At 41.8% G+C, this 13,462-nt stretch overlaps 1 protein-coding gene across 10 annotated transcripts in view; it reads right to left on the bottom strand.

Moving 5' to 3' along the window:
* LOC122830651 (DNA-binding protein SATB1) overlaps positions 1-13,462 on the bottom strand; it is a 117,879-nt gene that overhangs the window by 18,307 nt on the left and 86,110 nt on the right. For 8 of the 10 annotated variants that reach the window (XM_044116176.1, XM_044116175.1, XM_044116174.1 and 5 more), the window contains 2 exons: positions 10,020-10,142; positions 8,471-8,626 (listed from right to left, as the gene is read on the bottom strand). In XM_044116176.1, coding sequence (XP_043972111.1) covers positions 8,471-8,626; positions 10,020-10,142 — 279 coding nt within the window. The remainder of the gene's footprint in view (positions 1-8,470; positions 8,627-10,019; positions 10,143-13,462) is intronic. The other 2 variants (XM_044116180.1, XM_044116177.1) reach the window with 1 other exon arrangement.

Here is a 13,462-nt window from a genome sequence, read left to right as displayed (position 1 = left end):
TGTTGGATTATGATGTAAAATCCCGACACAATACAGGTAAAGCAGAGCTGAGTGTAAGGCAGAAACAGCGATGTGGAGATCATGAAATACATCAGGAGGAAAAATAATGTGAGTGAAACCAAGTGCACATAAGCAGGATGAGGACTTGGATAGATCCTAATATCTCCCCACGCGATTTCACTGCACTCTATCACACACACTTACACCCGCACACACACGCACACGCACACACACACACACACACACACACACAGTCTCTCTCTCAGACTGCATCTGCCGGAGCTGGTGGCTGTAGTTAAATTGAAATATTTCCCGGCGTGTGTCAGAAGCATGCAGAATGGTAATTATGACAGATCTGATTAGGCGGGCCGAGTCGGGCGGCTCCGGGCTGCAGGTGCGACCTTGTGCATTCCTGCGTGTGTAAATAAAATTAATTACAAGCATAGGGGGCGCGCGGCGCGTGACATCGGCGTGCACAGGGGGGACTCCCACGGGGGGCACCCTAATGGAATATTTTCCCCGAGTCTAATAATACAGTTGGTATTGACTTGAGGTAATTAGGGGGATCATTAAAGCGCTTTTCCCGGCGTATTTGCCTGCCTGATCAGATTAGTGAGAATGGGCCTCAGAACAAGCCCTGTGTGGTCTGTCAGGAGAAAGAAGTGGAGACAGTGGGAGTGGGTTAGATAGCTTGCATTTGCAGGGAAGACAAAGCGAGGAAAACGCCACACCTGGCACAGGAGCGGGACCAGATTCAGTCAGAGACGGCACGAGAAATTCGTCCTGAACTGAAGCGGCTAAAAGCTGGAGAACGTTCATTAAAGACGTAAAAGGTGATGACGAAGCATCCCGACAGATTCCCGGCTTAGACTGGAGCGTAGGAGGTAAGCGAGGAACCGTGAGGGAGCTGTAGCGGTTGGGAGACAGATGGGGTGAGAGGTGGCATGTAAGGCGTAAGTGAGAGAGATGGAAAGAGAGATGCAAAGTGCTCTGAGCATGCTCAGTGCGGCCCAGTGCTAAACAGTCAGATAAAGGCTGCTGGGAATTCCTCTGTCCATTAAACAATAAGAGAAAGACTCATTTCAGGGGGGCGACTCACCATTTGTGAGATAACTCATGAGCTAAATTAATTATTCAGACAGCTGGGTCTGCAGATCAAGAAATTTGTGTCCTTAATAATAGAGGCGATCTGGCCCTGCCTGTTTCCCATGGCAACCTAATAACCAAGCAGGCACGGGAGATAAATAAATAAATCAATTAATAAACAGTCACGGGCCTTTTCGACCCCCGGGGCTCCAGAGCGCCGGCTCTGATCTGCCTAATTTGAGAGACGTGCGATGTGCGGAGGAGCCACACAGGCGGGGAAGCTAGACGCATCTTTACAGGCAACTTTAAAGTTCGTTTGGTGTCGTTTTACACAGAAAGCTTCAAACAAGGCTAAAATTTATAGTAGGGCTGCACAAAATTTGAACAAAATGCATCTGAGATATTATTGTTCAATAAGATATTTAATGTAATCAACCCACATTTCCCCAGCAGCTTTTCTTTTCCATTTTCCCCTAAACGTTTGCATCCTGGTCACTAGATCAGCAGGGAAAATCCTTGCAACAAATATAATATACTAACATTTAGAGATGTGATAAAATGAAAACTATAAGTACAAACACATCTTCTTAAGATGTTCCAGATAAGAACTCGTGAAAAATTAGATTTTTCTCCAAAAACGAATGTGAAAGATGGCCGACAGATGCACAATATATCGACACTAACATCGGAATCAGACATTTTTTAACATATCGGTATCGGTCTGGTAAATAAAACAAGACTGATTTGGAGAACCAATATTTGTTTTCATCTTGTTGTCTGTTTCTGGAATGTTTAATTTTATTCAAAGCTGTTGAAACAGTCAAGAAATATATATAATATCACTGATATCCAACATTGACAATATTTGATATCAGATTAATATTGGATCTGGATTTGGACCCAAATTTCATATCGGTGCATCTCTATTCCACATACATCAGAGAAGACTTGGGTTGCGAGATAAATCTCAAACGTTTCCTCTTATCATCATTGTGCAGAATATTTATTTTCTAAAGAACTGCCTGTGTTGCCTTAGATAATTATATAAACACCAAGTTACTCACTAACCAGGGTCTGTAATCGCGTAAAAAACAAACTCAAACAGACATTAACTGCAGACTTAAGCATTTCTTTATTTATTGCGAACTATCACAAATAAAAGCCAAAGTTTTTCGGATTTTGTGCAGCTCTAAAGCCGATGGTGGTTGCAAGAAAAATCCAGACAAACCTGCTTCACGCACACAATCTCTGCACGATTGAAACGTTATGGCAGATTTTGTAGACCACCGACTGTACAGGATGCCAGCGCCGCTAAAATATTTGTTGTGCAACAAAATGCCCTTGAATGTAGAGCACCTCATGATGTCTTCCCTTAAGTAATCAGGAAAGTGGCTTCAGAAGAAAGAAAGTAAAACTGACAAGCTCTTCTCAAACCTACCTCTGCATCTTGAAAACATGTTCACTGTCTTCATCATTTGCCATTTCATTATTATTTGGATAAATTGGTATATTAAGCTGTAAATCAATGTGACGTGCCGTGTTTAGGGTTAAGGCCGATGAATTGTCTTAATTTCATTCATCTTCAATTAAGTTTTCAGCTGCCTCTTTAAATGAAATAAATGTAAATTCAGACTTTCTACTTCCCCGTATATTTTGGTTTTGGATTGATGATTGCATTTCAGTGCATTTTTCTGGCTCCAGTCGTGATTTAAAGTGGCTTCTCAGTAAACAGACTAACATCTGAGCAGCCACAGTCTAGAAACAGACACTGAGAAAGGTCAGCCATCTGCCTCGCTTGTTAAGCCGCCACTGGATGCAGCGGAGTGATGCATGCAATGTGTGCATGTGTGTGTGCATGCATGGGTTGTGCTGTGGTAAAAAAAAAAAAAAATTAAATTAAAATGAGGAAAATCGTTCAGGGAAAAATTCCAAAACAACGACGACAACGTAACTTTACTTCCCGTAACTTCTGACAAGCTTCCAGTTTTTCCGTCCAGTTCCCTTCCTCCTCTTATCAGTGTCACCACCTGCCCACACCCCACCCCACCTCACCCCCCGCCACCCACCCACCTCCGCATCTCAAGACCAACATGGCACTCACTCACCCCCTCTGCCATCACCCAAACCCCCCTCCGTCATCCACGACTCCAGGGACCGCCGTGCCAGGCGGGTGCAGGGTGACAGATGGCACACACCAACCTCCCTCCCATCCTCGCGCTTTTCTCTCTCTCTCTCTCTCTCTCCTCTCTCCCGCCACGGCCCGCCCCCACCCCACTGCATCAGCCCCCCTGCTCGGCCCACCACCCTCCTCCGGTGGCGCAGCGGCGGACCAGATCAGTGCCATTCTGTCTCATTAGAGCCTGGCTAATTAGCGTAGCCTCTTCCAGGGGAGAGTGAGCGAGTGAGGGAGAGAGACGGCGAGAAGATGATGATGTTGGGAAAAGGAGGGCGTTCCTGGCGTTGACGACGATCTGCGCTCTTCTGGTCATTGAGTCGTCGGAGGGCTTTGAGCCCCGCGGTGCGCCGGGCTCCCAGGGTGCTTGTTTCGCGACAGCGGGGGTTCTGATTCCACCCACCGCATGATTCCTCTCAGGAAGTGTCGGGAATGTTTTGACACGAAAGTCAAGTCAAAGGAATGCCACCCCTTCTCCTACTCCCCCACCACCATCCGCTCCACACCGCCCTGCAGCTAACCTCCCATCGCTTAGCTAGACATTAGCTGCCAGGCTAACCGGTCCCCTGTTAGCATACTGAAAAACTCTTTCAGCTTTCCTGCATCAGGTAATAATTTGAATTGATGAATGTATTTCAGACATTTCACCAAGAAAGTAAACAAAAACAGTTCAGAGATCAAATTATAGCTACCATCCTTACAGAGTTGCTATGCTTCCCTGAACAGGTTAAAATCCTTTAAATCCAAATAAGTCGCTGCTGGCCACGCCCCCCAACTCAATGTTTTCACCGTCATGTGAAAATGGCTGAAAACAGAGCCTCAAATATGCAACTGTACATCTTTGACAAGCAGAAGTAGAGCCTCCTGCACGACCAACAAGAATGCATTAAGTGGTTTCTGGATAGTAAGTTGACCATAAAACACTTGTTTTTTCCAACAGCCATTGTACAACGACTAAACTTGCTAGAGCTTAGCTGGGGTTGCTAGGTAATGGTCAGAGCTTCGCTGGGGTTGCTAGGAAACAGGCTAGCCTTTGCAGGGTTTCTAGGCAATGCTACATTCCGAAGGTTTTTGAAACGGCTCATTTTACAGACACCAAAAACCAAAAATTCACTGGGTGTTCTTTTAAGCACTTGGGTTGTTTTTAGAAGCAAGAGAAACCAAAATGGAAGTACAAATACATGGAAAAAATTAATTTTGCATTACAACGTCCTTTTTCAAATAAAATGTGCCATTGTGGGATTTCTGTTTGTGTCGTCACTGGATCATTTTCTCCGATTCGGACGACTCACGGGGCTCAACGAAAACGGATTAATTCAGATTCTGATTTCCTGTCAACGCGACGCCTCTCCTCGTTTTCCCAGATTGACTGGGTGCGAGTCGCAACCTTTAATCAGATAAAGTAACACTGCTCAGGTTAGATTCACAGCTCTATAGTTGCGTCTGAATATGTGGCAGTAAAAGAGTGATTGAAATGCAACACTGAATACGTGAGCGAGGAGGAGGAGGAGGGGGCTGTTAGGGTCTGGCAGAGGCCTGCTGTGGTTACGAGTCCTAAGAGAGAACAGAATGGCTGTGTTCCAGATACCTCCCAAACACACTCATACAACACACATATTCAATCTGCCTGCACAAAAACCTATATCTGACGCAGGAGAAGCACACACACAGATCTGTACACACACCGAGTGGAGCAGACCGTGCACCAATCAGGTAAATGTTTACTACTCCTCCATCTTCAGAGCCACAGGATGAAAAAACGGACCGTGTTTCCTTCTGGTTTCTATCAAATACTTGTCTGTGAATAAACCAATCGCTTCTTCTAAACATACCGCTGCTGGGAAACGCCCACCCAGCACACATGGGACTGACGAGCTGGTCAGCTGATTTTCTGTTCTGGAACACCCCCACCCTCCCAAGCTGAGCCTGAACTGACAGGACGGTGCCAGCTTCGGTGATGAGGCCTCTCCGTCACCCTCCCCCAACGATTATTTCCCTGGACCCCATATGGGCACCCTGCCAGTCGAGCCCATCCTCCATGTTCATCACCAACCCCGATGCTCGCTGCTAGCAGGAGCCTTTCATTCGGGTTATATTTTCCCTGCAAACATCTCTTGACCTCAGCTAAATGTAAATGAAGACAACTTGCTTCATACGAACCAAAAAAGGCAACAAAGATGGCGTCGTTGATATCGCACGTTTCGGGGGGGAGAAACAAAATCCTCCAGTCAGAAGGAGCAATGATTTCACCACTAACACCTCTTTTCAAGTGAGCAAGGAGAGATGAGTTGGCAGCAGTGTGTAGCAGGGTTAAACAGACACAGAGTCGGTGCTAATTACTTACTTGTTTTGCCTTCCCTGATATGAGTTCTTGAGAAAATCATGTTTTTTGTGCATGAATGGAAGGTGGAGTCTGTTCTACCTCTTTTGTATAACGAAATATTTTTATTTCAGACACCATTAACTCTGCAGCACCACACTGTAAAAGCACAAGCAAGCATTTTTAGATCTAGTTTCTAGTGCAAGTATCTTAGTAGACTTGAAATAAGACAAAACCAACTTACAGGTAACTTTTCAGATCAGGGTAAGAGAATGTTTTAAGTCAATAGTTCTTTACAAGGAATGAAAAAGTAGTAGCTCCACTGGCAAATTATTTCACTTATAACAAGCCATTTTTCCTATAAGTGAAATAATTTCTAATAATCTAACAAATAATCAAATTTTTTAATCAATATGTAGTAATTATTTACTTGAAACAAGCTCCTATATCTTACAGAAATTTCACTTGTAAGTTTCATCTTATTTCAAGTGGGCTAAGAGATTGTCACTAAAACATTAGATCAAAAATCCATAGTTAAATGTTATAATAATAATTTCACCAATAATAATTTCACCAAGAACTGAAAATTTCAAAAAACCTCTAGCATAAACATTTTTTGTGAGTGTTTAAACATTAAAAATCAGAATCGACAAGTCAGATTCTTAAAAAACAAATTGAAAAGCTTGATAGGTTCGTCGTAATGGTGTTTAGACCATTATTACTATTATATATGTATGTTTTATGTGTTGTTGTTGTTACTAGGTTTGGTTTTTTCTCTTTCTACAGGTTTAGGGTCAGACTTGTGTTCTCTCTATGATCCTTTCTTTCCTCTACTCCCACTTCATTCCCTTTAAAATGTTTTCTCAACCTTTTCCCTTCTTTTCATCTCTGTGTCCATTATATTTGAAATAAATCCAAAGAAAGTCCTAATAAAGTTTTGAATACATATGAAGTGGAGCATCGTGGTGAGAGCAGTAATCCTCTGCTTGTGAAAGTAAATCTGTTGGGCCTCACTTTCTCAGTGCCAGACAGGAAACGTTTAAAAAAAGAAAGAAAAAAAAGACTTGAAAATTAAAATAAAAATGTATGGAAAAAAATTTACCAATTGTAAATAAAACTTCCAGCATAAGTATTTTTTATTTAACATTTAAAATTTGAATCTACAAGGCAGGACTTTAAAAAATTGGAAATCTGGATCGACGAGGAAAATCCTGATCAGTGCATCTCTGACATAACAAGACATGACTTGAACCCGTCTACGAAGTGGATTAAAATGACTAAAAAATGTGGGATCTATTAGGAATTTGCACTGGAAGCTCTGCGTAAGCTTTGGGAGCAGGTCTGTGGTTGGAGCAGCGACTGGTCTGAAGGTTGCTGGGAGCTGTGGCGGCTGCTGAGGTAAGGGGGGAGACCAGCTGCCCGGGAAGCGCCCATTACGAGATGGAGCCAGAGATAAGTGCTCTCACAGGCCCCTTTTCAGAGGCATAATTAGCACACTTCTTATCTGCAGCTCAATTCACATTCACACCCGCCTGCCATGAATGGAACGTGAAAAAGAGGCAGAAATCGGAGGGAACGGCGGAGGCAGAGGGGCAAGACGGAGAGACGGGAGGGGAGGCGGGGAGGGCACGGTGGAAATCGGTTCCCAGACAAGCCGTCAATTTGGGGAGAAGGAGACAGGAGCGAGTTAATACTGCGACTGCCTTTTCTCTTTCTCCATCCTTCCAAGGAGTCTTTGAACTCTTTAACAAAAACAGTGGTTTGTGCATCAAACTGCAATTTGGTAAAACAAAGCTATCTGGGGCTATAATCATCCTAATCAGCAAGAAAAAAAACATAAAGCCTTTGCAGATATTCCGAGATTATTCCGCCCTTGGTGATCTATTTCCCCACCCGTCCTCCTCATCAGGCACAATTGTGGAAATCTCTCCAGCTCTGCCTGCGACACACACACACACATCACCGCTAAGTCCTGGGTGCCGCAGCTTTAATTGCTTTTAATAAAGAGTTAAACTGCTGGTGTGTTTTCTCCTCGTCTGTTTCTCTGTTTCCAGCACACACAGGCTCGTATTGTTCGAGCTTTGTGAGAAGCTGACGGGGGCCCCTCATCATCATCTTACTGCGCCGAGCTAATATAAACAGGTTTGTTTGGTGTTGAAACAACGTCAACCGTTGAACTCCAAACCCACAATAAAGAAGACATGATGATGATGATGATGATGATGATAATGATTTCTCACTGCTGCCGTGTTCTGGAGTCAAACACATTTCACCTAAAACTTCTAGCCAACTTCATGTGACACGTTTCAATACCTGAACGAGTTTTTGTCATGGATGTTTTGTAAAGAAATGTTTGCCAGGAGTTAAAATTCCTACAAAAAGATTATTTAGGTTGAAACACGTCTGCTGTATGCCAGGTTGCAAACTCGTTGACACACTTTGGCAAAAAAGTTAAATAAGTATCGGCTTTTCCATTGACCATATATAATTGAATAAATTGGAATTATGAAAATAAATTCACTTTATGTAAACAAAACCTATTCCTTAGGGTTTTTCGACTGTATCAAAATTTGTGTATTTTGCAAAACTGCAACAAAAACACTTATTTCATGTGAAACTGATGCTACTTCTGGTGAAAATGACAAAGCAAATGCCAGGAAGTAGTAGGTGGACGACTTATCACGTGAACAAATTTATTCACGTTTATTATTTAATGGAAACACAGGAACTGCAAAATTTTAGATGTTTTTCATGCATTAGTGGAATATCAACACAGTTCTGTAATGGAATGGCCGCTTCTGAAACATAACATAACAAGACGTTATGCTGTTGAACATGTTTAACACCGATAATAAAACAGCGAACACGACAGTTCCTGTGTGTTTGGGTACCTGGCTCTTGGACGCAGCCACCTTGGCGAACAGGGCCTGCGACACTTTGGCCCGCTTCATCTCCTGCTGGATCTCGTCATAGATGGTGGAGGTGATGTTCAAGATGCAGTTCTCGGTCTTGCCGTTCCACTCGCTCGGCAGAGGCGATGGTTTCACCTGAACAAGAAACGCAAAACAAACCTGATGCAGAAGTCTAAACTTTATTTTGTTGTGATAAATGTAAATATATGGAGCTAAAATCTCTATTTGACTAGATTGATGGCATTTTCCAATCCAATGAGATAATAAAAGTATCTTACAAGTGGCGCCTCTTGAACTTAGATTTGATGCTATACAGCAACACAAAGTAGTGCAGTGGTGATGTTGCTTATTTTCCTCCAGCAATATGACTATTAGTTAAATTTTTATCAGATCTCCTTCTACTGCATGTTTGCTGCGTTCGTGATTAGGAATTACAGCAAACCTTATACTTTATTTTTCATGGTTTTATCTTAACAATGCATCTAATCGCACCACTGCGCCATAAATATAACGATCTTTTCAGTACTTCAGGAGTGTAAACTCATTTTCATGTTGAGCCGCATCAAGATCATGAATTTCCTCAAAGGTTGTAAGCAGAATGTATCAACAGAAGTAACTAAAATACTCAAACTCTTTTCAATTAATACCTCTAAATATTAACATTAAGATAATTTGGTCCTATACACTTTGATAAAATAATACATAAACACAGTGTTATCATAAAGTTCATTGAGTCTAGAGGGCCACAGAAATGATTATGGTGGGCTGGATTTGGCCTGCGAGCCTCGAGTTTGACCTGTGCACTACTTCGTGTTACTCTATCACATAAAATCCCGATAAAATACATAAACGTTTGGGTTTGTAGTGTGAAAAATGCAAAAAAACTTTAAGGGACAGAAAACTGTATTCAATTTGATTTGGCATGTAGAGCAGTGCATGAAGTCCAGCAGACGTTCTCTAGTGAAGGATGCAAAAACAAAAACTTAAAAGAATCTTTAGTCCAGTTTCTAATGCAAATATCTTAGATCACTTCAATAAGAGAAAACTAACTTACAGCTAACTTTTAAGCAAGAAACAGGAGCTGGATTTAAGTCACTAATTCTTTGATATTGATTAAAAAAAACTACTTTTTCTGTTGGACGATTATTTCACATATAACGTGGATAAAATGTCTTGTTATAAATTAAACAATTTGTCAGTAGAAATAGTACTTTTATATAAAAACAAAGGACTTAACGCCAGCTCAAATATCTTGTTGAAAAGTTACTTGTAAGTTAGTTTTATTTCAAGTCTGCTAAGATATTTGCAGAAGAAATTAGACATAAAATAGTTGGTAAGGTTTTTGCCATTTGGAGTATGATATGGCGTCGTGTTGTGAGTTTACGTGAGGCTCTGCATACGCTGATATACACTGAGGGTCACCCTGTCAAACTCTCACATATTCACATAATATTTGCTGATGTTTCTAAATGCTTTTGCTCAGAAACTGTTGTGTGAGTGTGTGTGTGCTTTGACCGTGGGTGTTCACATTTTGCAGTGTTGCAGTTGTCGGGGTGAGTGGGTGACGCTGTGTGCTCACAGGTGAAATTCCCACTGGGATCCGGGGATTCCAGTCCTCCGGCCTCACGCTGTTGCAGTCTTCCCTCCGAGGCTGAAAACGTCGAGAGCAAAAAAAAAAAAAGACAGGGCCATGATGTTCAGGCTCACATGTGGAATAATAAAAAGAAATCTGTCTGCACCAACACGCACACACACACACACACACACATTGGAGTGTAGATTACACCCACACTGAGAGCTGGATTGTTGCTTTGCTTAAAACCACTCTGATGTGTTGTATGAAATGTTAGTATTCTTATGTGGAGCTGGTGATTAAAAAGCAAATGCAAGTCAAGTGAAATCAAATCATTTTTAATCAGTGGCTTGTTGCATCTTGACAAAAATCCTTTGACAAGGTAACAAGCATCCTAATAAAAGCATTACCCAAGAATCATTAGCATATGAATCATTCCATACGAGGCTTTTGAAAGGAGACATGCACAGGGCTGGGTATGAGTGCAAGTGAATGGCATTCAAATAAATTATAATAACACCAACAGCGAACAACTCCTACTAAATAAGAGGCTGGGATCAAAAACATATATATTCAAGTTTTTGTCTAGCTGCCTAATATGAGCCTGATGTGTTAACAACAATACCAGAATCCTGAAATTTGTGGTAGAGATGGAATGTCTGGGCATCTCTGCCTCTTTTATCTTCTTTTACGACAGCTCGACGCGGAGCTCGTCAGTCTGAGCGGGACGATACCGTGTCAAACAAATTGTCGAGGCCTGGACGTGCAGCGACTGGCTGTGGGGGAGCCGAGCCGAGGCGTCAGCACACATGAGAGAAACATACCTCTGCATCTGTTTTTATGAGGCCAATAAAAAGCCTCCTCTGTCTCTGGCTCAATTGCCACCTTGGCTGATTTATGTGCGTGAATTCACACCGCATTGCTCCACCGGAGAGAGGCTGGCAGATGGCCAGGGTGCGCGGAGCGAGCGAACCTGCGTCTGCGGCCGTGCGTGAGAACTGCCTCGCGCAGGAGCGGCTCTGTATGATGAATGTCTGCGCGCTCAAGTCACGTGGGGGAAGTATACAACCCCTGGAGCGATAGGGCTGATGTGTCAACAGTACTCTGAGAGCTGTTTGAATAAGAATCACAAACCAGATGCTTTGAACTTTTTTTTCCTGACTGTTAGCACTGCAGATTTACAGCCAAGTAGCTGTTTGAGAGTTAAATGTTGCACTGGTCGTGTTTTTGTTGAGTTTCTGGTTGGATGCAAATTGGTTTTCTTTAAACTCTGAACTTGTCTTTATTCTTACTGCAGACCTACCTACCTCTGTTTTTCCAAGCTAGGCCTGGGAGATATGACTTAAAAATAAAATCTAAGATTTTTTCACACCAGATTAAATTTTATAATTTTTTTCTGACTTTCTTTTCACTTTTTGAAAATATTTTCAAACAGTGGCTTTTATCATCCCTGCTTTGAACAGGACTTTTTCCCCATTGTTTAATTACAAAATAATAGTCACAATATTAGCAGAATGAAAACACCATTTTACCCAAAGCCCAATTGACAAATTGACAAAAAAGTCACTTTAATGAGGCAAAAAGCTTTCGTAGAGGAGTGGTTCTATTCAGTTGTTTACAGGATGATTTCAAAGTTCTGCTGCTGATAATAATTTGATGCAGTTGTGTTAAAATATGAAGTATTTCCTTATTTATAGATTATATATTATTTATAAACTTAAACCAAAGTATAGCTTCACAAGATGCTCAACATTCTTCATTTAATTTTTTTTTACTGCTTCATTACCACTTTATTGTTGTAATTTTGTTACTTTTTTCTCATACTTTAAAAAAATTAATAAATTGCTGTGCTCGTAAACGTAACCTGAATTCAGTGTGCATTGGTGAACAAAAAAATCTGGATTTTTCAAAAATCAAAAATTTGATTAATCAATAAAATCGATTCACCGCCCAACCTGTTACAAACTGAACTGATCTGTGCAGAAAATGCTTTTAAGTTAGTCACGCTATCAGGAAATTTGAATTTGAAGTTATGAATGATCAGACCTAAATGTGGCTTCACCCGAGTCATTCACATACTTTTATTTTGTAGGATATGAGTTGATTTCCTCCTTATTAGCTGTACCGAATTAGTTAAAAGTCTCAAAGTGTCTCTGTCTCGACTGATAGGTCTGCAGAGCTACTTCTGGTTTTTAGAAACTGGTTTCAAGTGCGTAGAAAAGGCTTCGTTAGATTAGATACATAAGGAAATGATTTCCTGTATCAGATGAGAATACTAGCAGTTTCAAATCTCAACCTTAGCTTCAGGTGCAATCATAAGAACACTTTGTTTTTTACATTTTCACTTCAATAAATTGTTGTGCAAAGATTCATTATTTGGCTCTGATGCACTGCTCTGAATTCAGACAGCTGCTCAGTGTATTAATGTGAACTGCTTGAGTGCTTTTGCTCTAAAGTCCTACTTTTTTTACTAGCAAGCAGAGCACTTAAAAGGAGAGGGGGCTTGATTTTGGAGATGGAAGGGCCTTTGTCCTTCTTACTTTCCCCCCTTTCACCTGAATAAAAGCCAAATATTCTTTGCAGACAGGACAGAGGACGCCTTTGTCTGCCCCCGCCACCTCCCAGATGCAGCTGACCGCGCATCAAATGCTCTTAAGTGGTACAAAGTTGCCACATACGTCTCTCATAAAGGACACTGACTCTAAGAGAGGGTACAGAGTTGTGCTGTGGTATGCAGGGATTTGGAGAGAGGCACCGACTAAACGATGTTTGATCTTTCACGGAGCTTGTCATCACTGAGGGAAACCAAATTTTTTTCTTAGCGAGCGCTGTCTAATGCACGGTAAAAGGTCAAAATTAGCACAGATTTTTTTTTACTTCCTCCATCATTTGTGCATGATCTTCACCTGAGTGGTGAGGGCGGGGATGGTGCGGAGCTGATTTGCATGCAGAAAGAAGGTAAAGGAAAGTGAATCATCTGAAGTTTCAGTCAAGTGTTCGATGTTAGGGGTTTAAAAAAAACATCTCTGGGTGGAAACTGGATGCATACTTGCAAGAAAAACTGAGTGTGCTAATAAGCACAAGAGAAGTCAGTGTTTGTACAATGAAAATGTGCAGCCTAATGGATAACCACTTAATGCACCAGTATTTATGGGGGAACGTTCATCGTACATGTCTGGATTTGGTTTATGATAATAAAGCAAACGGCCCCCCCACAACTCTGCATACCTTTCCTCATCACTGACTGCAAGAAGACGCCTGCATTAAACGGTAATAATATATCAGAACAGACAGCTTAAAGGTTTAAATAATGTGACCCTTGGTGGAGCGTGGAGGGGGGGTAGCAGTGGTAGACCATCTACTCTGAACCTGGACTAAAAGGTCTGCACAGTTTTACG

The sequence above is a fragment of the Gambusia affinis genome, linkage group LG05, assembly GCF_019740435.1.
Source record: "Gambusia affinis linkage group LG05, SWU_Gaff_1.0, whole genome shotgun sequence".
Classification (NCBI taxonomy): Eukaryota; Metazoa; Chordata; class Actinopteri; order Cyprinodontiformes; family Poeciliidae; genus Gambusia; species Gambusia affinis.
This window is presented reverse-complemented; position numbering and strand designations above follow the sequence as displayed.